Source organism: Nycticebus coucang, chromosome 3, assembly GCF_027406575.1.
Source record: "Nycticebus coucang isolate mNycCou1 chromosome 3, mNycCou1.pri, whole genome shotgun sequence".
Lineage (NCBI taxonomy): Eukaryota > Metazoa > Chordata > Mammalia > Primates > Lorisidae > Nycticebus > Nycticebus coucang.
In genome coordinates this window covers 152144958-152170513 of record NC_069782.1, presented here as the reverse complement: position 1 = coordinate 152170513, position 25556 = coordinate 152144958, and the positions used below count along the sequence as shown (strand labels likewise).

General features: G+C 52.2%; 1 protein-coding gene across 1 annotated transcript; it reads right to left on the bottom strand.

Annotated features, from left to right (window-relative positions):
* Nucleotides 1-1726: 1726 nt before the first annotated feature.
* GPR26 (G protein-coupled receptor 26) lies at nt 1727-25556 on the bottom strand. Its single transcript, XM_053586274.1, has 3 exons — nt 24758-25556; nt 15730-15843; nt 1727-4751 (listed from the first exon to the last, which is right to left on the bottom strand). The coding sequence occupies exons 1-3, from the start codon at nt 25423-25425 to the stop codon at nt 4520-4522; spliced, it is 1014 nt and encodes a 337-aa protein (XP_053442249.1). The 5' UTR covers nt 25426-25556; the 3' UTR covers nt 1727-4519.

Sequence of the window (25556 nt, the reverse complement as noted above, 5' to 3'; positions counted from 1 at the left end):
TCAGGAGAACCCAGGTTGACAGTGGGCCTTCACACACCTGAAACCTCTAGTCAAGTGGGTTCCCTGGGAAAGGTGGGCCCTACCTCCTGGGCACACAGGTCACTGCTAAGCGGCTTCCCCCAGAAGCACACACAGAGAAGGAAAAGTCCAGAGAACTGTTTCCCGACCACATGACAGGAGGTTTCCACGGCCCAGCTGCTGGGCATGGGGGTGAGCCCAGGTGCTAAGGAGGGGGGTGTTTGCTGATGGCAGAACAACAGCCGCTGAGCTCAGAACCAGCCGGAGTCATGTGGAATTGTGGGCTTTCCCGTTGTTGCTGGCGTTCCCTTCTCAATACCACTGTCCTGTTTTGCATTTCCTCGGGAACTACAAACCCTCCCAGGTGTGTAAAATGGACACAATAATAGAACCTATGTCGAAAGATTACTATGAAGGTTAGTGGGAACACTGCTCAGTATGCTGGACACTGGCCTGGAGTCTCGTCTAATCTGTACACACAGTAGTTAAAGTCATTGTCATCAATGCCAGCCGTTCCTGGGGGCACTAAGCAAAGCAGGGTCAGCCATGATGGATGGGACCAAAAGGAGACCCACACCCAGGGCTGGTGTCCAGAACTGTCTCTCCCCAGCCGTGCCTCAGCCTGGTTCAGCTCTCCATGTACAAGGCTGGGTGGGAAGAGAGTGGGACAAGGCCCAGCAGGTGTCCCTTGGGGCCCTCTGAACACACGGTGCCTTTCCTCTCCTGAGGCTCCCTGGCTGGAAGCCAGCCCTGCCGCCATCCTCTGCTGACATCCCCAAACATGTGTCATGCTGAAGCCTTGGGAGCTCCAAGGAGCGAGGCTGCTTTGCAAATGTCCTGGGAGGTGGGGGCGGGCAGCTTCTGCTGTTCAGACAAGATCTAGTGAAGAGGGACATTCAGAATTTCATGAAGAGATCATTTTTGTCTCTCTAAGAACTAAATGCCCCAGCCCTTAAAGAAAGATAGAGAGTGAACTATTTGGAGAATTAGGGGAAATACCAGACATCTGAGACTTAGATATTTACAAACACTCGGTTTTCTGTGGAGTTTGTCCAAACATCTAAGATCAGTTTTCCTTAAGGCCTTGATGGAAATGGACAAACACAGGTTCAGCCTGGACCTGCTCAAACGGACCCGAGGAGAGGATTCCAGAGTCCGTATATTAAACAATGTTCATAGTGACTCTCGTGGCTGGCAAAGTTGGCTCCATCCCAAATAGAAATACCTACCGGAGCCTTCTTTCCAATAGGCCTCATGGTTTAAAGGACATGAGCTGATCCAAGAAATTTTTGGCACGTGAGAAAGTGTCCTCATTAGAGTTGGGCAAATTAGTCCATCCTGCATTTGGGTTAAACCCTAACAACGCACAGCCTGCGGTTACTGCAAGGGTCAGGTGGCAGGTCTCTACCTGCACCAGGCATATCTCAGAGGGTGACAACCAGCCCATAAACCTGGCCCCATTTTTCCCCTCCTCTCTCAGCAAAAAAGGCACCATGAAAAAGAAAATCAATTTCACAAACACAAGGAGAGAGATTTATTGCAACAGGAGACTGAGCTGAGTCCTAGAGGAATATCTGGTTGGTCTGAGATGCTCAGGACAACGTCCCCTCCTCCTGATCAGGTTTCTGAGCTAGCATGGGCAGCTGCTGCTGAGAGGTGTCTGAGAGGAGAGTGGGCCACCAGATGCACAAACCCCAAATGCCACAAACCCCAAATGCAAGGAACAGCAGCCTGTTCCTTCAGGGGGCCCAGGGCTCCAAAATCCGCTTCTTCAGGAAGTGGGCTAAAGAAGAACTAGAATAGTTGCAGGATGGTTAAAAAGGCAAATTCTGATTGTGCAGGACTAGGAACCGAGCCCTGCCTGTGATTTAGGGATGTGAACGCCTCCTTTTTACCAGCTTGATTTTCAAGCTTCTTAAATGTTTTCACCGAGTCCAACTGTTCAGAGTTTGGGCTGGGCGCTTTGACTTAGATGCTGAAAATCTTGGTGTCTCTATGTGTTATACCTGAGAAAACAATGTTACATGTGATAAATGAAATTACCAAAATGAGGTAGATAATTCAATTGGGAATAATAAAGCCGGGGGCAAGTCTGATCGCCTGTGTACGGATGAAGTATTAACACTTCCGGAAAGGTAATCAGAGAAGAGCTCGAGTTGTTTGATGCTGACGGCTAACATGGTAATTTTCTTTTCACTTCCCCTTGGGTTTTAATTCCTGTGTCTGAATAATAATAAAAACACCCAATCCATGAACTTATCTGGAGTTTTTGTCTGCATGACGCCAGCACAACTGGTTCTATGGGTTGTTTTTAGAGGTCTAATGACAATGACAAAATGCATCTTTTCAAGGTGTGGTGCTGTAGGTGACAGATTTTGCTTCTTAGCTAAAGAAGTGGTGAAGAGAGCTAGTTGCTACCAGGCATCCAACATGTCACCTCTATAGGACAGAGCAAACTGGGGGAGGATCTGCCAGGGTTATTCCTCCAAACTGAAATTGGTGAAAATACATTTTTCTGTTTGAATTTGACTGTCTACTGACCTCATCACTGGGTCATGACTCTTCTTTGCTCATCTTTAAAGGTGTTCGTGTAAGAAGGGAGATACCCGTGTTGGAATCAACCCTGCCTACTATGTTGTTCTGAGTCCCAGGGAAGGTGAGGGGTGAACAGTGGCTCCTCACTAGGAAGACTCTGCAAAAGCTCATGTCTGTCATGCTTCAAATTTGAGTGGCCAAATGGGCTCTGAACCTAAACAATGTCATTTGAGTAATGCACAAGGTCATGTCTGGCAGTGGTGTGCTGCTGGTAGGTGTTTAACAACCAGCTCTCTGTGTCAAAAGGCCTGGTTTTCCTGGGGTGAAAGCTCCCAGCTGATTTCTAGCCACCCACGTGGCATCCCTGACTATGGAATTGGGAAGGGGCAGACCCCACAGGCTCTTCCAAGCAGGAGGGAGCACTCACCCCTGACAGCAACAGGAAGACATCAAAGCCTCTCTGGAGGTCACATCTGTCCTGTCCTGCCTCCATGGAAACTCTGAAACTAGGCAAGACCAGGCCAGGCTGAGTTGTTTTATAAAGGAGGAGCTCAGAGTTACGAAGACAGCATCTTTTCAAATAGAGATGCACACACTTCTCTTCCTCTAGGTCCAGGGCTGCCTGGCAGAAAAAAAATACAATAGATTCTACGCGGTGGCTTTGTGTGGAACTGGGTCTTCCCCTCTACACCTCCAGAGGTAGGAGGTAGGAGCGGGAAGGAGAGAGTGAGCATCTAATTCAAGTGCTCCCAGCCTTTGCACCCTGCGGACCACATTAGGTGGAGGATTGGGAAATAGCACTCTCAGCGCTCACAAGTCAATTTGAAATGGTAAACCAAGATGGCCTGGGCACTCACTCTGGCTTTTATTAAATCAAGATGGGGCTGCTAATGGATTGGCACGTGTGTTACAGCTATGGTCATCTCTGAAAACCTCACTCTCTCTTCAGCACAGGGTACTCTCTTGATAACTTTGGACAGCCTCTACTTTCTGTTGACAGATCACAGAAACTAGGATGTGAAGCCATCAAGATAATGGAACCCAGGGTTGTAAAATAGAGCATAAACCCTTGCTCAGGCCAGCTCTTGCCCATCCATCTCACAGGACCTGCTGAACAAGATGTACAAGACAAGTGAGAGGCTTCCTGCAAGTTCCAGTTGCAGACAGGGAAGGGGAGACCAACCAGCCCCTTCCACCTGGTCTTACTGAATCGCAGTCAGGACAAGTAAACCAGATGGTCAGACTTCAAAGAACCTAGTGTGTGTATTACCTGCCAAATTCAACCATTTTCATGCTAAGATTGTCCACGCACACAAAAATTAGCTTTGGGTGGGGGGAGAGAAAGACAAAAGTTGAATTTACCATTTCTAAGACAACTGGCCAGTAGCAATGGGGTGGCCACAAGTTGTTAAACATTTTCCCCTTGAGCACAGAGCCCAAGAGTCCCAGCTGAGCACAGTTTAGTTAGTACCAGATGAATATTTGGGTTAAAGCAGCCACCACGACCCTGTGGAGAAGAGGTGTCACATCAAATCTGAGGCCAAATGTCACTTTCAGTATGACTGAAATGTCCCCTGGAGGCCACCACTTTACTTCAGCATGGAGCCCAATGTCCAATGGGCAAGGAACAGGTGGACACCAGGCTTCTTCACCTGCCACCAGCGCTGTGCTTGACAGTGACACGACTGAGGGCTGTTCCCTGGGGAGCCTCGGTGAGTCGGGGAGCTCAGAGGAGCATCTCAGAAAGAAAGGCCAGAGCAGGGCCCACAGTTATCCTTTGGTGACAAATAGGGACAGTCCAACATCAGCCCTTCAGGAACAAGGATGTAGGCTCTGGAGTCAGGGAACCATAGCCACCAGGTTTGCCCAGGGGCTGGTGGTTGGTGGTGTTTGCCCAGGGGCCCCAAGTCCACCCTCCCCTCTTCTCACCACAGCCTCATCCTGAGCTGTCCCGAGAGTGAGGGCCTCACTCAGAGATGGGCAGGATGTTCTGGCTGTGAGGATCGCCCGTGAGGCCAGAGGAGTGGAGGGCACGTCTGTTGAGGACCCTGTTGAGAATCTCTTTGCAGCTTTTCCGGTACTGATGTCGCAGTAGGGAGTACACGAAGGGGTCAGACGCGGCCTTGCTGTAGGCCAAGCACTTAGACAGCACGCCCCAGTGGGAGCCGATGGGTGCAGAGGAGGAGAGCTCCACCAGCCTGCGGAGAGACGGGGAGGCCGTTACCGAGGCTGTGGTGGCACCGCCAGGCTCCAGTCTGTGCCCCTGTGGACTACGGTCTCTTGGCCAAGCTGCAGTTTCTGAGACCATCTCCTCCAGCAACAATGATAACAGTAACTATTTATTCCAATAGTAATGGTGATGGTGAACATTCATCAGGCAATTTTTAAATTCTTACCATTGTGCTAACTAAATACTTTCTACATGTGATCATGTTGAACCCCAGGAGATAGGACCAGCTCTGTTTTATAGGTGAGTAAATTTGCCCCAGGTCACATGCCCAGTAAATTATAAAGGCAGGATTTGAACCCCAGCCTATGTGGCTCGGAAACTCATGCTTACCTGGGCCGACAGCTAGTAGCTGGCAATTCTAGCTTTTTGGGCTCCAATGCTGTTACTCACCTGCTATGTGACCCTGGGCAAATCTATTTGCTCCATGGGCCTGCATGTCTTATATGAAAAGCAAAAATATCTCAAATATCTTTTCAGCTAGAAGAGTCTGGTTCCATTCTTAGTTTGAAATCCTGGCTCTGCCTTCCTAAGGAGGTTACATGGGGGAAAGGGCTGAGAAAAATTCTGAAAACATTCTGCAAAGCTCCAAGAATGTCTCATATCAGCGAAGAATCTGCTGGCCAGGAAGGCCTCTTCCCAGGTTTGGGATTCTGGTGGTCTTTCATAATAGCTGCCGTCAGGGTGCCCTAAATGGACCCCCCATTCCTTATGGAGGGACTAATGCCAGGTTGTGAAGGAAGGAAGAGCCTTCCACTGTGTCAATGGAACCCCCACCCAAATCCAGCCACTTATTTTCCTCTCTCAGGTGTGTCCAGCAGTCCTGGCCATATATGGGCATTTCCCAGCATTAATATAAGGTAGGAAAGTCACACCAGAGAGGAGGGAACTTGGAGATCATAAACCACCCCTCCCCACCCACTGTCATGTGAGGAAATTGAGGCCCAGAGAGGGGAAGGGGCTGCCCAACCTTACACGGTGAGTCAGAGGCCATGTTAGCTACAGCACCTGTGCTCTGCTCTGATGGGGGTCTGGGACCTGTAGTCCCAGAAATATGAAAATATGCAAATATCCTTTCCCATTGTGTAGGTTGTCTCTTTGCTTTGGTTATTGTCTCCTTAGCTGTACAGAAGCTTTTCAGTTTAATGAAGTCCCATTTAATGAAGTCCCTGGGGCATCTGTAGGTAGAGGGCAGTGGTGGCGCTCAGCTTGGTGGGTTGCCCAGGTGAGGACTCAGGGCTGGAAGAACTGAGACGGAGCTGGGACGGTGTGCTGCCAACACCTGCTTGTTTTTCAGCAGCCTTTGGGTGGAGGCTGTGAGGCTTGGCTGCAGAGCCAGCGAAGGGGAGGAGGAGGAGGAGGATGAAGCTGGAAGTGTGATCCTTCTGAGACAATCCCTCAGCGAGTCCACTCCCAGGCCCCTCTTTTTGGCTTCCCACCGTCCGCCCCACCCTGTGACCCTGTGGGGCTCTATGGCTTTGTCCTCTCTTGTGTGCTTGGAAGCCCAAATGGGGAAACTGGAGCTGTTAGCATTTAGGGAATCTACACTTTGAAGAAAACTATTTTGGGAAGTGATGAATATAAAAGGACAGAACCCCTGAATTTAGAATTTACACCTAATAATAAGAATGAAACGGCTGAATGCCAACACACTGTTGCTATGTGATGCCAACTTGCTTTTCCAAAATGTCTGGTCTTCTGCGTATTGCTAAATTCAGCCAGCATTGTGGCTCTCCCAAAAGGATTTATTAAAAGAGCCAGACACCCTCAAACCATCCAGAAAGATCAAAACTATTATTTGCAGCGTCTGTAGATTTCATGGAATGAAATTACTCAGGGCAATTTAACATTTCAACGTTTAGATAATTAAGAGGTAAAATCTATTGCATTTGCTTCTCAGAGACTGTTAAGTCTGAACTTGCCACCCAGCTGATTAATAATAATTCCCAGCCAAGTGTCTCCTTTGGGCCAAGCACTTGTGTGCACTCTCTGTAATCTTATAATTATCCTGCAGAATGGCTCTCATTATTTCCATTTTATAGATGGGGAAACTGAGGCTCAGAAAGGTTGAGCAGCAAGCCAAGGACTCCTCCATGAAACCCCTGCTCCATCTAACTGTGGTCCAAGTCCTAGCCAGTGGCCCTGTGGGTTTCAAATCTCAGAATTGCATATTGGGCAAGATGAACTCTGGGGTTCCTTCCAGCTTCAAAAACCCCTTTGCCATGAGGTCATTATGTGTTACCTAGAACTTTTGTCACTTGCCCCTCCTCACAATGCACATGGAAACTTTTGCTTTGAAAAGCTAGTGTCTGGGCTTGGCGCCCGTAGCACAGTGGTTACAGCACCAGCCACATATGCCGAGGCTGTTGGGTTTGAACCCAGCCTGGGCCAGCTAAGCAACAATGACAACTGCAACAGAAAAATAGCCCAGTGTTGTGGTGGGCACCTGTAGTCCCAGCTACTTGGGAGGCTGAGGCAAGAGAATCGCTTAAGTCCACGAGTTGGAGGTTGCTGTGAGCTGTGACCCCATGGCATTCCACCAAAGGCAACACAGTGAGACTGTCTCAAAAAAAAAAAGAAAAGTAAGAAAAGAAAAGCCAGTGTCGGGCCGTTTGCAGGGTCTCCAAGCAAAGAGATGCCCTGGGTGCATATAGGCCTGCACCTGGTATGCACAGACACCAGCACCGATGTCCCTTCAGGGCTCACGTGCAACTGGCTGAGCCGCTTGCAGCTTCACCCCTGCACAAGGATCCCTCTGTGCCCGCCGTGGCTGACTTTGCTCCATCCTAGTTCTGACAGCTCCAAATCCTCCTTTGTCTATGGTACCTGACAAGAGGCAAGGATTTGCACATTGCCACAGTCACTGATCGATCTGTGCAGGTGTTTGGATAACTAGGACGTCCCCTTCCAGATGGCCCTTTAGACAGGGCATGCGTCAGCCCATCTTCTCACTCTAGGTCTGGCTCTGCTCATACTTCTGAAAGCCAGCCCATCCAAGAAAGCAGCCCTGCCCTCTGACCAGTCACAGGTCACCGGTGGGCAGAGTCCCAGGTGCCCCCTGCCTGCCCTGCTCTGTCTGTGCTCCACGTGGCCAGTTTACTGGCCCTCTCCTGGCAGTCCTAGTTAATGGATGGAGCCAAGATTTGAACAGAGGGTACCACGTGCAGAGCTGAAGCTTCCAGTGTGAGGAGTTTGGGGGCTCAGGTGTTCCTAAAGCAGGACTTGTTTTCCTTTTGTCCTGGGTCCTGATAAGGGTTGAATTGCATTTGTTCCCCAAATCCACATATTGAAGTTCTCACCCCCAGGACCTCAGAGTGTGATCTTACTTAGAAATAATGTTGTTACAAATAGAATTAAGGGCATAATGGAGTAGGGTGGGTCCCTAATCCCACATGATCGGTGTCCCCGTAAGAGGGAGGACCCAAGACACCCACGTGGGGGAAGCCACGGAAGATGAAGGCGGAAGGCATTTGTTATGGCAGCCTGGCAAACCATGATGCCCCCAAAGAGCCCTGTTGGGATATAGGAATGGTCAGCGGGTTGCTAGGTGGCTCTGCGTGCCAGATCACAACAGCATCAACGACACCACCCCCACCCCACCTCATTCCTGGAGCATGTGCAGACAGAGGACGGCTCTGGAGATGTGGTAAAGCATTGCCCCTTCCCCACCCTTCAGGAAGCAGGACCTGTCCCCAGCTGTCCCCACAAGCACCACTCCCTGCAGCCTGCCCCACCCTTCTATTAAGCCCCAAGATGACTGTCCACATACTCCCTGGGATATGACCAGAACAACCCCTGTCTGCCACCCGGCTTTCTCCCAAGGGAAATGTCTACCCTCCCATGCTCAAATTGCCCACACATCTGCCCTGACACAGCTCCCCATCAGCGGGGCCCTGGGCTCAGTGTTCACGGAAGTCTGGGCAGCACCAGGGGTAGGTGTGGGGGGTATAAAGAGCTGCCGGGCAGACCTGCTGTTTGATGCAAAAGCAGGATGCAGAGAGAGTGTGAGACATGGAGCAGACACCAGTGTCCCCCCAGTCCTATGTGCCTTGCCCCCACCTCTGCACCCCTTTGCTCTGGTATTTGTCAGAGAGCTTCTGCCCTGGCAGCAAGCCCTGATGTTGGTCACTAGCAAGTTTCTAAGCTGGCTGTCACAGTTGAGGGCTGATGAGGTCAGAGTCCCCCCGCCTTGCCCCTCAGCCACAGGAACCTCACAATCACACCCAGGCATGTTCTGAACGCCTGGAGTGACCAATGTCCTCACCCTGCTTCTCAGTGGGCACCCCTGTGGAATGTACATTTGGGGTGAGAACAAGGCCAGCACCTCCTGCCATCCCCCAGGGGCTCTGCAGCTCAGTAACTGCCTTGCGAGCACCATCTTGGGCCCCGATATCACTCCGCCTACTGTGCAGAGGATGGAAGGAGGCAGTGACACATCAAAGTCACGTGGCCTGGACGTGAAGGAACTGGGATTTGAACCTGACAAGGGATGCCAGCTGCAAGTGCTTGCCCAGTGCTGCCCGCCCCAGGGCATGGGGTCCTGCTCCACAGTGCTTTCCAGTGCATTTACTTTCAAATCGTGAAGTTAAAGGAATAAATCAGCACCTGGTCTTCACCTCTGTGCTACCATCATCTCCTCTCCCCTCTTTTCTCTCTTCCTCCCACCCTCTCTCTGTCTCTCCCTTTCTGTCTCTCTCCTCTGTCCCTCCCACCCCACACACACCCATTGCACACCAAATGCAACACAGGTCACACACAGAACATTCCTGGGGAACCCAGCCCAGTGTCTTCCCAAGATTTCTGGAGAACCTGGCCTGCATATTTAGATACCTGTAAATAATAAGCTGATGCTTTAAATTTTCATGAAACGTTCGAATGGAGAAGTCATTTTATTAACAGAACATTAACATTTGGGAGTCGCCTGCACATTGAACCCCCTTCGTATCTACATGATTCTGTTACTTTGAAAAGCCACAATCATGGTGCTGTCAGACACCTCACAGCCTGATTCCAGAGATTTAGGACAACTGTAATTATTCGTAAGCATATATCACTGCAGAGATAACAGCGTTACAAATGCTTCTAGACAGGTGACTTTTCATTCAGAAAACATTTAATTAGAACTTCTGGATGAAAATCTGTTATGGATCAGCAAACCCCGCTCAGACACTCTAGGCAGAGTCGGATGTGACCTAGGACTTTGAGGACACAGAGCCAGTGTGGCTGTGAATTGGTGTCAGACTCCTGTTAAGAGTAAGGTGGAGCTCTGCAAATATGTTTCCTGCTGTTGTCTTCCATTCACAGGAGCATGGGGCACTCCCTATGTGGAGCAGATGGATGGACTGTCTGTCCAAGAGGCAGCTAAAGATGGTCAGCACTGTGCCAGCCACATCAGCCGATGGCTCTGGCTGCCAGCACTCATGGCCTCTTGGACCCTGCTCCAGCAACACAAACTGCTATTAGAGGGTAATTCCAGGCAAACCCACCACGGTGCTAGACAGCTCACATGCCTGCTTTGCCCACAGGAGCCTGGCTGTATCTGGGTTCCCAGCAAGGTCCATGTGCTTAAGCAAAGGAAGTTGAACCAGACCCTCCATGTGGAGTGTCTCTGTTCCCAGTGCCGGCCCCCGGTCTTTGGAGATGCAATATGGCCCAAAGACTAAATCACAGCCACTCTGCCTAACCCAACCTTTAACTCATGGTCTTTGAGCAGTGGATCGGCCTCTCTGAACCTCTATAAGACAAAGATTCCAGGGCCGAGCCTGCAGAAGAGCAGGTTTCACTAATAGCCCCAGTGTTGGACAGGTGTTCACCAAGTGTAAAGACAAATGTGAAGGTATTGAAGATCTCACATTCTCCAAGAGGAAGCTTGAGAACTTACATGAAGATGTGAAGACTTCTTTTAAACTCTTAACCCAAGAATGGTGATTCCCTATGTGGGAAAGCTATGACATAGATGTGAATAGATTGGTGGGGCACAAGGAAGGGAGCCCCTCCCCACCAGCAGATCATCTCCATCAACTCAAAGGAGCAGCAGACGAAGCCACCCCCCTCCTCCACATTCCGGCCTGCCACTCCCAACACTCCCAGCCTACCCCCACGTCCACGTACACTCTTGACACTTTTACAACACAGCACATGGAGCAGCAAGGCTGGATGGATACAGATAGGGGGTGTCAAGTTGGGGAGTACGTGTTTCTGCAGGGACAACTCCATGAGGGGTGTCAGTGATATCTGAACAACTTGGCCTCTATCATCTCAGACACTGGAGCTTTCTGTCTCTGAGTGGGTGGTACCTCCCGGTGCCCCCACACATCCCTATGGGAGGAAAGTGGAAACTCTGACACTCCCTACCCCGAGGAGAGGCAGAGCGGTGGGTCTGCCGGGCCTGGGCCTGGGCACTGGACCCCAGAAGACCAAGGCTGGAACCGCGGCTGAGTCACTCACTGGTATTGGGCAAGGCTAGAACCTTGCCCAATCTTTAAAATGGTGTTAGCTAGATACAGAGGGTGTCTGGACAGCTCTGGCATAGCTTCAGATCAAATAGGGACTTACAGGATTAAAAAAGGAACACTTCTGAATTAGTTTAAGAGACAGAAACTAATTCTTGCTCGTTCTTGCTCTTCCTTTCTGAATTCCCCAGCATTAGCCTGCTATTGCCTCAGTGGGTTTTGATAATTTCCGCAGACAGCAAAGAGGCAGAGATCAGGGAGCAAACTCTGCATGCAGGAGAACAGTCCTTCTGACCCATAGTCCCTAGGGCTGCCCGGGGGCGTCCAAGTCCAGGCTCAGGCTCCCGGTTCCCTGAGTCTCACCCACTAAGTGACCTGTTCAATCCCTTCCCTCTAGGAGTCTCAGTCTCCCATGTGCAGAGTGGGGCTTTCCTAGCTCACTCAGTCCATCCCTTAGGGACACTGCAGAGCCTGGGGGGGTCACCTCTGAGCAAGTTGCAAAGCGTACAACCCTGTCAGGTAGACCTGTGCCTGAATATATCTCTTAGCTCACGGAAGCCCCACCTACGGGCCACCTCCTGGTGGTCGCTCACCCTGCTCAGGCCAGGAGCACTCCCTGTGTGCCAAGTGTTTCAGTGTCACAGCTGCAGACTGAGAAAGACCCCAGGGGAATGCTAAGTTCTTCAAAGATACCAGAAACTTTTGAAACCTCGAGGGGCTGGCAGAGGGCCCCTGAGGCTGGAAGTCCATCTCTACCACAGACTGATGCGTGACTCCGAGCAATTATTCAACCACTCTCCAACCCCAGTCCTGAGTTCCTCCACCAGTAAAATAAGGGCAAGTGGATCTCAACACCATGGTCATGAGAATCATCTGAGGGGCTGTGAGCCCACCCATGCCCAGGCCCAGGCCGGAAAGTCTAACTTAACTCACCCAACGTGAGGTCCGCATGTGGGGTCGGAGTTCCAGCCCTCCAGGTGATTCTACTGTGAAGCCCAGTAGGTGAACCACTGTGCAGTGTCAGGAAGAAGAAACCGCGAGCACGTGTGTCCTGCCCCTCGGGTCAGGGAGGCAGCCTCAGTGATTCCGGTACTTTTCCACCCATCCCAGCCAGCCTCAGAATTGCTTCCCGTGGGCGCTCTGCTGGCCGCTCGCAGCCAGTCCAAGCTGGCCTGCACCATACAGCCAGCTTGCCTCTCCGTGTGAGAGGACAGCTGATGGGTCCTCTGTCTCCAAAACCTACGCTCTAGGCTTCCACAAGAAATTCTGCAAGAAGTTAAATACTCAACGACATTTCAGAGCAGTCTGTTGTCAGCTGCTTCTGAGACTGGCTGTGTCTACACTCAACGAGCAGGCCAGGAAGGACGTAGAAGAGTAACAGTCACTCCCAGAAGAGTTAGTGACCCGACTCCAGGGTGGATGCTGGCGGACCCACACTGTGCTGAGGGCTGCTGTGCCGTGTCTGACTTACCCTTTACTCCTCAGAGCTCCTCAGTGTGTTTCTCCACCCTGACTCAGAGGAAGACGGGTAAGATGGGAGAATTTGCATTGAGCTCCCAGGAGGTGGGTGACAGTTCATATCCTGTCCCACCCAGCCCAGCAGTCCTATGCCTGGGCAGTGGAAGTGGAGCTCTGATCTGCTCCTGGCTGTGCTGGGCACACACCAGGGCTCACAGGGCCCTTGATCAGGGATAAAGAAGCTCACAGGTGCCTGTAAATTTTGGGTGTGCGTGGGGGCCCTTGGCTGCCCCAAAGCCTGAGCATCTGGTTGAACTCTCTTTTTCCCACAATCAGGGAAGGGGTGTAGGAGTGGAAGGCATGGGTAAGGGGAAGTGGTTCTAGAAGGACCCACCCGAGGACCACCTGCTCTGCACTCCTTGCCTGCTGCCCCGTGCTGGGGCTTGATGTCCCCTCCCTCAGCCCTCCTGGCCCCAGGGAGAAAGACACTGACTTGGCTGCTTAGAATACGCCCCCAAATAAAATGAAACACTGAGTGGGACATGGACCAGGAAGAGAGGTGGAGGAGGACCCCACCTCTGGGATAGGGACCCTGCTGGGCCCTGGTCACTGGAGGATGACACAGAGGCTAGAAGTCCAGGGAAATCTCTCAGAAATCCAATGTGGTTTTAAACCTACAGCACACCTCAGTTTGGACGCCCCTGCGCTGGATGGCTCAGTGTCCCTTCTACTTAGACAGTGCCATCTGCCTAGACAGGCCCTCTGCACAAGCTTGTCTGCAAAGGCCCCAGAACCCCTGCACCCTGACCCCCTTGGGTGCCTTGCCTAGGCTGGAGGACAGTAAGATCAATGTTCCCATCACCAGGGGACCCCAGAGTCTCCCCAACCCAGGCTCCCTCTGCAGGAGCTCTTACATGCTCTGCAGAGGTGGTGCTGGAGGAATGTGTGCTGAAATGAAATGAGGGTATGTTTGCATATTTCAGGAGGTTTTCTTAGGATGGCTCCTTCATGCATGTGAGAAAGCCACAACGGGAGCAGTGGGTGGTGGCTGTGGGCACCGGGGGTGGTTCCACCAGAGCCATATTTGGTCCCCATGAGGTTTCCTGGGCATAGCTTTCTCTCCCTGAGAAGTTGCTCCTCGTCCTCAAAAAGGATGAACAGTTTTGTGAACATTTTTAAAAACTCTAAATGCATCCAATCCATTTGGAGAGAGCATTTTGAGTTGTGAATCTCCCATCAATTTGACTGAAAATTTTCCTGGGTACTTAGAGGGAATCAAGCTGAAATCAAAGAAGAAAAAAAGGAAAGAGAAAAATCCAATATTTTAGCATTGGTGCCGTATGACCTACCCTCCTCTGAGGGTTCACGTCCACCTCATGGTCCTCTGAGATCTAGGAGGAGGCGCCTCTGTGTCCTTCCGCCCCTTCAGTTCCAGCCCCAGCCAGTAGCGTAGGTGGGGGGACGGGAGGGGGAAGATCACACACGTCATCAGCCGGGCTGTGCCACATGTTTCCACGGACCCGTGTCCTTTAACCCTCACAACACTGCCCCTTCTGGAGGCCCAGACAGGCCAGGTCACGGGCCCAGGGTCACAGAGCAGGATGGGTGGAGGGGGGCTGGGCCCAGGGAGACACCCTCCAGAGCCTTCTGCTAACCACTCTGCACCAACAGAAGGGGGCAGCGTACCTTGGGATGGGGAAGGCACCCCAGAGTCAGGCTGTCCGGGGAAGAGAAGTCGGGCAATGGGAGGGGGGGACAAGGGCTCACTATCTACAAGGCCGCAGGGGCTCCAGGACAAACAGGAGGAGCAGGCAGCACTCCCCCATGCTGCTCCTCACTGGGGCGTGCATGATGCTGGGTGACAGCCAGGTAGGAGGGCCCCCTCCAGGCCCTGCAGCCGAGGGTGAGGTGGGCATGCTGGGGGGCTGGGCTGGGCTGTGTTTCCCGTGATGCTGGGTGACAGCCAGGTAGGAGGGCCCCCTCCAGGCCCTGCAGCTGAGGGTGAGGTGGGCATGCTGGGGGGCTGGGCTGGGCTGTGTTTCCCGTGATGCTGGGTGACAGCCAGATAGGAGGGCCCCCTCCAGGCCCTGCAGCTGAGGGTGAGGTGGGCATGCTGGGGGGCTGGGCTGTTTCCTGTGATGCTGGGTGACAGCCAGGTAGGAGCCCCCCCCCCGCATGCTGGGGGGGGGGCGCTGGGCTATGTTTCCCTTCTCTCTCTCTTTCTCAATCTCATGCATGCAACCCTGCACAATCCTACTTTGCAGATTCAATGAAACTTCCATAACTACCTCCTAACAGAACTTGAAAGTTATTTTTTTATCGCCAACTTTGCAAATAGTTAAGCCGCGTTGGATATAAAGTTATGGGGATTTTCTTCTCCTTTAAGTGGGCAAACCTGTTTGATTAGGTGATTTTTTTTTTCTTTTTTCTGGTTAACACACACTGGGGTGGGGGGTGGGGGGAATGCTGCAGCTTGAGCAGGTTGGCTTGAGAAACACAGTCCCGAGGCCAGTGTGCTGCACCTTGGCTCTCTCAGGGGCAGGGGATCAGGGAGAGAATGCGACAAGCATCATCACAAGCATCATCGCCTGCCAGAGGGAGACCCTGAGCTGTAGGGGTGCCCGCCCCCAGCTGGGCATAGAGCATGTTTCCTGCACCCTGTACAAGTGACTGCTATTGACCATGTCCAGGCTGGGGACACCTGGGAGCTGGGCTCTCCTGTTCTGCAGTCAATGCTTCCTTCTGCTTTCCCTCCCCTTCTCCTTTCCTTTGGGGCCTCCTGGGGGCGGAAGCCAGGATAAAGGGTTACAATGAGTGATTTGGAAAGGGAGTGGGAGAGTCTTTCACACCCTTTGGTTCGAGGCTGAAGAGGAAATGTATGAACCTTCTTTTCACTAAACCTGCCAAGTTCATTCTCACCCCACTCTGACACACCCTGTGAGGAACGTGGGGCCAAGAGAGGTCATGACTGATAAAGGTCGCGGGGCCCTGCTTTGTCCTTCAGACCCCTGACACACATGCCCAGCCAGTCAGGCTCACCTGGTGATCACGTAGGGCGCAAAGCACACGAGGAAGGTCCCTATGAAGGTGCTGATCTTCTTGGTGGCTCGCTGCCGCCTCCGCTTCTGTTCCTCCAGACACCGTTCCCGCACACTGTGTGTGAGAGAGGGGAGAAGGTGACTGATGGGCAGCCTGGCCTGGGAGAAAGAAGCACTGTTCCCAAACACAGGCGTTGGCCTCTAGTGTGGAAACTTGACTGTGGAGCCAGAAAGACCTGGGGTCAAGATTTGGCTGTAGCTGTTGACCTTGGGCAAGCTGTACGACATTGCTAAGCCTCAAGTTCATCACCTGTAATATGATAACGTAACACTACATATTTTACATACATACTTTAGTATATTATACGTAATCTAACAGAACACTAAAAAGGACTATTTTGAAAATGAAAAGCATGAAGCACACACAAGGGTGAAAGCGTTCAGCGCGCGAAACACACACAGCCGCTGGCACAGTGCCAAGTCAGGACAAACACACATTAACTCGCCATCGTCCGTACCGTTCACTGATCACCAGCTAGGTGCCAGCGCCAGGGTGCTACACTGTCCACGCAACAGCTCTACTTCTCACCTTCACCACAATCCATCATGCCAGGTACACGCGACCTGCCAGCAGGGGTCTTTGCCTGCCATGTGTCTTACAATGACAACCGTGAGTTCTCTAGATGGAATGATCTGCCTGGCCGGTGAGTGGAGGCAGGGTTTGAAGCTGTGTGTATGACTCAAAGCCGGTCCTTTTCCTGGGGAGGTGCAACCTGGACTGTGTGTGTCCTGTGCTGTGTGGCCCTGCTTCTTCCATCCCAAAGCCTCGCCCTGCCCGCAGCTGGACACCACATGCTGGGGTCACGGAAGGAGGAGTCTCTGGATCCTTTTAGAGCCCACATTTGAGGGAGCAGAGAGTCCCGTGTCCCCATGGAGTAAAGGGCACAGATTCAAGGATGGGATTGGGAGCTATCTATGCTTCCAGCCATATCTTCCTGGATACCAGCGCCTCTAACCACACCCTGTTCCTGCTCCCCTCTGCTCCAAATGAACACAGAGGAAGATTGCAGACACGGCTGCCCCGGACATGAAGGGCCTGGTGGCAGAGACCTGACTCCAAAAATAGGCCAGCTGGTCTGTTCAGCAAAAATAAGCAATGGAGAGCATATTCATGAGCCAGGTTCATGCACATCACTAATATCAGGACAGCCTTCCCTTCCTGCCAGGAGAACCATCAAAGCTCCTCTTAATCAGATTTCCTGCCGCAGATGGGCAATTTCAGATCGGATGGGACTGCAGGCTCCTGAAATTCTTGCAGGATTTTTTTCTCCCCTGATTTTTGCCTTTCCAGGAATTTAAGGAGTGTGGAACTGGAGTTGGACTTGGCACAAACAGGTTTCATTCTAGACAAAAATGTGTTACTGATGACTAATATTACTAATTAATTTCTAAAAACTAATGACAACCTGCATTTCTTGAGTCTTTAATATATGCCTGGTTAGACACTGTGACGGAGGTTCATGTAATCTGCTTATTTGCTCCAGCATCTTGGTGAGCTAGGGACTGACACCCTTGTGGTCCCTGTTTTTCAGATGAGAAGCCGAGGCACAGAGGACTTAAATAACTTGCCCAGGATCACGGAGTTGGTAAGTAATGGTGGAAGGGTGACCAGTTTATTCCAGTTTATCTGGGACTGTCCCTGTTTAGCACAGAAAGTCCTGCATCCTGAACAGTTTGCAGGGGACTGTCCAAGTTTTCAAATGGAAAGTCCCACACCTGAGAATCCCCCTCTGTGCCAGGCAAACCAGGATGGTTGGTCATCCAATGAGATGGCCAGATCTGAACCCAGGCTGTGTGACTCTGGAGCCCTGTGCACCACTACCAACCAGCATGTGCGTCACAGCCTCCTAGGAAGGCATCATCTCACACAGAGATGTGGAAGCACAAAGATGGGGTCAGGAAGACACTGAAGAATGCCAGGTACATGCGACCTGCCAGGGGGGGTCTTTGCCTGCCATGTGTCTTACAATGACAACCGTGAGTTCCCTAGATGGAATGATCTGCCTGGCCTAAGGTCACACAGCAAGAGTCAGTCTTAAATCTTCTGACTTCTCATTACACCTGGGTTTTTGAGATTTTCTACGAAAGTCCTCTGGTGCATGTGACAGGTGAGAAGGGCATAAGTCCCCACCTGGAGGTCTGGGTGCTATAAAGCAACCAACTCATTTGTCTTGTTTTAAAACTCAAAGTCCTGCAGCCTGGGAGCCCCTCAGTCCTAGGCAAACCAAGATGACAGTGGCCCTAGGGATGTAGTGTTTGGCATAATTCTCCGCAGCACAGGCCTGAAGTATCACTGTATTTCCCCTGAAACTTTCAGTGCAACTGATGTAAAATGTGCTAGAGGTACAGAACGTGAACCATCAGAGCACATGCACCCCCTGAGATGGGCAGAGCATTCTGGGAATCCCCTATACAAGCACCCAATTCATGCAAATGACTCATCAATGGGAACCCAGAGTGACAGGGGCTGGGCCCTCCTACAATTTGTGACCTAACAGTTTTGTCTAATTCTCAGGTACTTTAGTAAAACCCTGGTGAGTGAAAGAACCCTGTCTTAGGCATCCTTTCCCCAATTCTGTCCACATAGCTGTGTGGCCTCAGGGAAGTCACTTAACCTCTCTGAATTTGGTTCCTCATTTATCTACAGGGCCGGGGTGGGGGGGATGTCATAATATCGATAATTAGAGCTACCATTCATTGCAAGGACAGACACTTTTTATGAAGAGACATGAGTCATGAGCTATCAGTCCCTTGAGGGGTGAGGAGCTTCTTGGGTCCCCCCAATAGGGTTTGGGGTCCCTGCAGAGGAGCTGAAGACACAGGTCTTTCCTGAGAAGCAGCAGCCTCCTCACTCTGCCACATCAGATAACCCCTCCCCCCAGACACAAGGCCCTGAGGAATATTTAGAAACAAATATTGGTGAGACCCTAGAGGGCTTCAGAAAAAAATGAACAGAAGCATTTTGTTGGCCTGAAGGAAGGAAATGGACAGAGTGCAGGCTAGTCCATGCCAGTCCTCGACACTGCAAGCATCTGTGGGGAATTAATTGTACCTGCCCCTGCCCCCCCTGAGGCTCTGTGTAGCTGGGGGCAGGGAAGACCCCATCATTCCAAGCTCAACATCTCACACCCAGAAAACACCTACTTAAGTGTATGTTGTAGGAGTTAATAAACACCCCTTTAAAAATATTTTAAGAAAATTAGGATTCAATCATTTTCTGAAAGTTATCTTTTCAAAAGAGATGATAGTAAGCTGGAAATCTGGTCTTAAAAATATTTTTAAAAAGGACCCTTAAAAACCTTGAGCCTATCATACAAAGCAAGGACAGTCCCTGGATGTGAAGCCACAAAACATCTGCTGGCCTGTCCTCCTTTCTTGGTTAGTCCCTAGTGGGTAGGCAAGAAACACAGAGCCAGGTTTCTAAGTTCAAACCTAAGCACTGTCACTTAACTGCCGTGGAGCCTTAGGCCAGTTATGCAGCCTCTCTGTGCCCATCAGGTTCATCTTAGGGTCCGCCTGAGATGAGCTGGGTTAAGATACTACTGAGGACAGTGCCCAACGGAGAGCAAACACTCAATGACTACTACCCACTACTATTATTCATTCAACATGCATTTATGGAATAAGTACTATATTCCAGTGTTGCCTTGAACTCCAAAACCACAGAGCTCCCGCCCACAGCAAAAATCTTCTTCCTGTCCCTGCACTCCTGAGAGAGACAGCTGTAACCAGACTGCACCCGAGGGGCAAGAGAGTAAGCTGGGAGCCCGGAGCGCTGACATGATGTCCTGACTCTTGCACTGGCTCTGTGACCCTCTCTGGGACTTCAGGGACATGGGGACACTGGACCTTCACAGCACCTGTCATGCCATGGACAGAGGGTGTCTTCAAGGTGGACCTTGTGCCTGTAATTTGCATCCACAAGCCCTGGTCACATCTCTGCTCTGGGACAGATTAGCTAGACTCCACAGTATGAAGGTCCGCACGGCCACCTACCCCAGCTCATGGATGGGGAAATTGAGGCTCAAGGAAGAGAGGGACTTGCAAGAGTGGGGCACAGGGGGATAGCACTCAGTCACTGACTGCCAGCCTGGTACTCCTGCCCAGGGCTCTCCTGCTTTTCAGGTGAGAAGAGGGAGGTGGCCAGAAGCACACAGGCAGGGCAGTCCCTAGGTTCTGAGGTGGCAGCGTAACCCTCTGCTTATTATGATTACTGGTGAAGCACAGTCTGAGAGGGCTCACCTGCTCCCCAAACATGTAAAACTGCTTAGCTCTTGCTGTCATCCCCCACCCGACACACATACCATAGCTTTACAAAACTAAGCTTCTTGGAATCTTGCAGCCCTGTGAGCTGTTATTTGACTTATTTGCAGATGAGAACACCAAGGGCCAGAAAGGTGTATGACATACCCAAAGCCACGTAGTGAGTTTGGGACACAACCATATCCCCTGACTCTGAGCTCTGGGTGGTCCCCCCCGGCACCCACACCTGCCTCCTGTAGAATCACTGAGCAATGAGTGTTCTCAAACATCCCCGAGCCTGGTGGTGGCCCCTGAAGTCCTCAGATCCTTAGGCAAGATCTGTGGTGTAGCAAGGCAAGGCCCAAATCTCCCCAAGAACCCTAGACCTGGTACATTCAGCCAGAGTGTCATCACGTGATCTTGAGTGCCGGTTGTGTCCGGCACAGGATGAAGAGTTTCCTTGAGAAAAAATGAGACCGTGCTCTAGCACTATGCCTGTGGGGTCAAAGACATGATCCCAGGATCAGGTCATCCCTTTACATACATGGGGCAAAAGGGATGGTGAATTCTGAGAATATCTGAAAAGTCAATGAACAAAGTGATCTCAGTGAAAACCTTCCAGGCACAGACCCCTCCCTGCCCTCTGCAGGGGTTGGGGATCCTGAATGACTTCCAGATGGCTGCAGTCTACCCAGATGCCCAGATTTGTTTCATGGCTTTTAAGGCAAGATAACAAGCTGACTGATGGGGGGGTTCAGGACGGTGGTGTGAGTAGTCCTGTCTTCAAATCCAACAAGGGTGTCCCTGCCCTGGGCCCTGCACATTAAGAGGACCACACCTCTCCCCACAACAGAAGAGTTCATAGGGCTAAGGGAAGGTGCCCTCCCAGAGCCTCCACCTTTGTTCTAGATCAAGTTTTAAATGCCTAGAACATGGAATTCTTTGCCCAAATGCCTTCATTCTGCTACCAAAGCCTGTGCAGGCATCTCCTCTGGCCCCATCCTCTGAGGGTGAACTGTGCTGCGTGTGAGCAGCTCCAAGCCTGAGGGGTGGTGTTTGGGAGCAGCACGTGTGTGGGGGGCATGAGTGCAGAACCTGTGATGTGTGACTGGGGCAAGGGAGGTGCAGTGTGGGGATTCTCATCTCTGTTACCCACCTGGTCCTCCACCTGCTTGTGCACACGTTCAATTCTCTAAAATCACAGGTCTGGCCAGTTACAGTCAGCCCCTCCCTGTGGCTGCCAGGCGTGGCAGAACAAATGGACACAATAGTCAGGGCCAACTCAGCTCTCCCCAGAAAGTATAAGGCTGACTGCCAAAGAGCCTGAGAATTCTGAATTTGAATCCTGCCCTGCAGGTCATTATAAAGGTATATTTGCCAAGGAAGGAGGGTAGAATATATTTCATCTACCAGTTTGTAAGATAAATTCAGAACTAAATACCTATACATGGTCTGTGAGAGCCCAGGTGTACTATTGCCCTACCAATAAATTCTCAGGGCAGACCTAGGTATGAGTCTTGGATTGAGCCACTGATCTTCTAGATCTGTTCAATTAGACAGGGCCATCTTCCCTGGCCTCCCAATTTCCTCATCTGTAAAATCAAGGGCACAGTGAAGTTCCTGTCATCTACTGCACAATTCTGCACCCTCTAGAGCCAGCATTCTGCCAGCATCTATAGACATGGCTCACAGGGCGTCAAGGAGAAGGAGGCCTGGCAGAGCCTCGGGGTCCCCAGAGGAATCTCCAGTTAGGATGGGCATGGCTTCTGTGTTCATTACTTTTCACTAACATTCTGTTTCTGTTAAGTCACTACGTGAGCTGGGGAGCAGTGACCCTCAGCCAGACTAGGAATCACAAGGCCCTGCCTCCATGCACCAGCACCCACCTGCCCTCTGGGCCTGGCAACCCCAGGGAGGGCCTGGCTATAACTGACTTGAGCTGTGACTTGAGAGGACCCAACGTGCAGGGGTGTGTGTGTGTGTGTGTGTGTGTGTGTGTGTGTGTGTGTGTGTGTGTGCATGGAGCAGGTGGAGGACCAGGTGTGTAATAGATACAAGAACCTCCAAATTGCTTCAGAAATGTAGTAACTTTCAAGAAACCACCACAGAAAGCAGGCATGGGAACACCACTTAGGGCCCCAGATTGAATTAAGAAGAGAGGACCCCTGAGGCTTGGGCAGGTGGTGGAGGCACAGGGGTGAGATCTGCTACACACCGTGTTAGACACCTTGCAGGAAGAGCAGACACCACCAGGGAGCTTCCTGACAAATGCCACCCAGCATCTTCAAAACAGGTCCCTTTTAATTAAGTCCCAGGAGGCCATCAGTGTGGTGGCTGATAAAACTGTCAGTGAGCAAAGACTCCACCTGCTTCCCTGGCTCTAGAGGGACAAGCTGGCTTCTGCTGCCCCAGGGCCAGCACTCCTGAGTCCCATAGCTCTCAGCACTAAATGGTCAGGAGGCTTTGTTCCTGAGGCTGGGGGAGCTAGGAGCAGCCCTGAGTGAGCTCTCCACTTTCTCATCTGTGGGGAGAAAGAGTTGGGAGCTGCCAAGATAGAAGTCAGTGGGCTGGATGTCCCCTCCTCAGTAGGCACCAGTCTCCCAGAGAAAGATAATTTAGTGTTCACTGAAGGGGCAGTGCTATCATATGGGCCACTATTTTGCCACCTCAGGGAGCTCTAGTTCCAGCCCCTGCCCCGGAAACCCTTCCTGTCTCCAATGAGACTGCCCAGAGGCCTCCTAGGGCACTGAGGGCAGAGACTCCTCAAAGCAGCCTGCGGTTGGCAGAGGTCAAGGTGCTCCCAGAGGGGGAGGGGAGGAGATTGGAGGTGAGCTGCACAACTGCTTCTGTTCCTGGGACCCTGGGACTCTCACTGTGGCATCTGGCCTGACATCAGAGAGAGGATTTTGCAGGAGTGGAGACGACCCTACACCCCAAGGGGGCTGCTGAGAAGGATTATGGCCCCTCCTTCTCTGGAAATTGGAAGAAGAGCAGGGATGGGGTTTACACTAGCCTACAGAAGAACTGATTCCTTTCTCAACTAAACCCTCCTCCGATGTCAGTTAGACTCAGGATGAGAGGGCCCAGTGTAGGAATTGTTGAAGTCCCAGGAGTTAATGACACTGCCCCGCACCTTCTAAGATCTGTCCCAGCCCAAGCCCTAGGAATGAACTCCCACCCCCAGGTGATGGGAGGGGGAATAGCTCTAATCGTGGCTGTGAATATTTCCTTGAAATAAAAGTGACATGTGCAGTGAGAGCCGGTTTGCATTAGAGCACACGCATGCCACACCTGTGAGCGTGGGCATGTGGCCAGCTGTCTGGGACGCACGCAGGTCATGTGTGAGCAGGTGAGATTGCATGTGGAGCCCCCACATTTACACGCGGCAGTGTCTGTGTGCTCTCTGTTGTTCACAAGTACATTTTGTACATGATTCTGTGGGGGAGAGTCTTTGGCTAGAAGATGGGTCCTGTGTCGTGAACAATAGTTGTTCAGAGGGAGGACAAGGAGCATGTGTATACCTGCTCTTGTATATGCAGGACAGTGAAGTTCAAGCACTGCTTGTAAGGGCTCATGGACAGGAAAAACTCAGAGCTGAAGGAGCTCTTGCTCCGACTGACACCTCCAGTCTGTCCCCTTCAGCTTTGGAGGGGGACAAACACCCCCTAGGGACACACTGAGCTCCCTCCTCTGCCTCAGGCTCCCTGAGTCCCAGTGTTCTGTTCACATGGAAGGCTCTGGCCTCCTCTGCTTGGCTTCCATTATCTGGACCAGTACCCTCTTAACTATGGCCCCAGGGAACAGAAGAGGAGCCAGCCCTTCCCTGGGACAGCAGAGTATAAAACAGCAGAGTCCCTGAGACACCAGCAGCTGTTTCCCTCCTCACTTCCCTGTTTCCCCAAGCAAAGCTGAGGTGAGCTCAGGACAGCTCAGCTGAGAGTCCCCTCTTCTTCCTGAGAGGCTCCCACAGTCAGAGTGAGGCTCCTCTGCAAGACTGCTGGGCACCAGGAGTGAGAAACCGGGGACAGAGCTCTGGGGAGTGGGGAGAGAGAGGCTGAACTCTCCATGCCCACTCAGAGGAAGGCACAGCCAGACTCCATCTGGATTCCTGCTCACAGGGTTGGGAGACAGAGGCAGCACCAGACCCCCCAAGACCCAGGGAGGCAGCACGCTTTGGTTTGAAGAGCCCTTGGGAGCTCTCTTAGCATCAGGCCACCCTCCCATGGAGTCCTGATTCAAATCTTTTAAAGGTCTTAAACCATTGCCTTCCCACATGCAGTTTAAATCGAAAACTACAAACCATGAAACAGGTGTAAAGAAGCCCAAATTTGTGACTTTCTGTGACTTCTACCCCGACAGATTGATTCATCCACACTTCCTGTGAGGCGGGGAACTTGTGGCCTTCTGAATCCTTCAGTGTGTCTTTTCGATGGAATCCAATTTTTACAGAAAAAGTCTTTTTAATAAAGGGATTTGTTCTGTGAAGTCTGGACTCGGTCTAGAGGCCACACTTGGGGATTTGAAGGTCCACAAGTAGTCTTGAGGTGGCAGGTTCCCCACCCCACTTGACTGTTCTCCCCACCTTATTATCCCAGGAGGAAATAGAGGCTCGGTGGAAAGGAACTTGCCCATGGCGGGACACAGGGACAGAATCACTTCCACTTCCATTCCCACCCCGCCGTGGCCCCCTCCACGCTCCCAGGACCCTTGCCCGGGCCTCCCCTCACCTGGGGTGGATGTCCACGAGCAGCACTAGCGTCTGCATGGTGATCACGTCGATGCGCTTGCAGTGGAAGCGGGCCACCTTGAGCACCTTGAGGTACGTGCAGCAGAGCACGACAAAGGACAGCAGGAAGCTGAGCGCGTGGAAGGCGCCGGTGAAGACGGCGAAGCGCAGGCGCTCGTCGGGCCGCCGGCTGCACAGCGTACACGAGGCATACAGCTGGTGGAAACCGAGCCACGACAGCGCGAGCGCGGCGGCCGGGAAGGCGAGCGCGTGCAGCCACGTGTAGGCCACCATGAGCGCCGCGTCGCGGAGGCGCATCTTGGCCCGGTAGCTCAGCGGGAAGACCACGGCCACCCAGCGGTCGATGCTGAGCGCCGCCATGCTGAGCATGGAGTTAGTGGTCAGGAAGGTGTCGAGGAAGGCGGCCAGGCGGCACAGGCGGTCGCCGGCCGGCTGCCTCTGCGCCACGACGCCGGCCAGCGTGAGCGGCATGTTGACCACGGTGCACAGCAGGTTGCCGCACGTGAGGTTCAGAGTGAAGAGCGCCGGCGCCTGGCGGCGGATGTCCGCGCTGTGCAGCAGGCACAGCAGCACCAGCGCGTTGGACAGCAGCGAGACGCCCATCGTGCCCACCAGCAGCCCGGCCAGGCCTGCGTCCCACGAGTTCATGGTGCGCGCCCCCCGCCGGCGCTCAGGGACCGCAACCCGGCGCCACCATGGCGAGGCCCGCGGCCGGCTCAGCCCCTTGGCGCCGCCGCCCGGCGCCCCCAGGTCCCCGCCGCCATGGTTCCCCGGCGGGC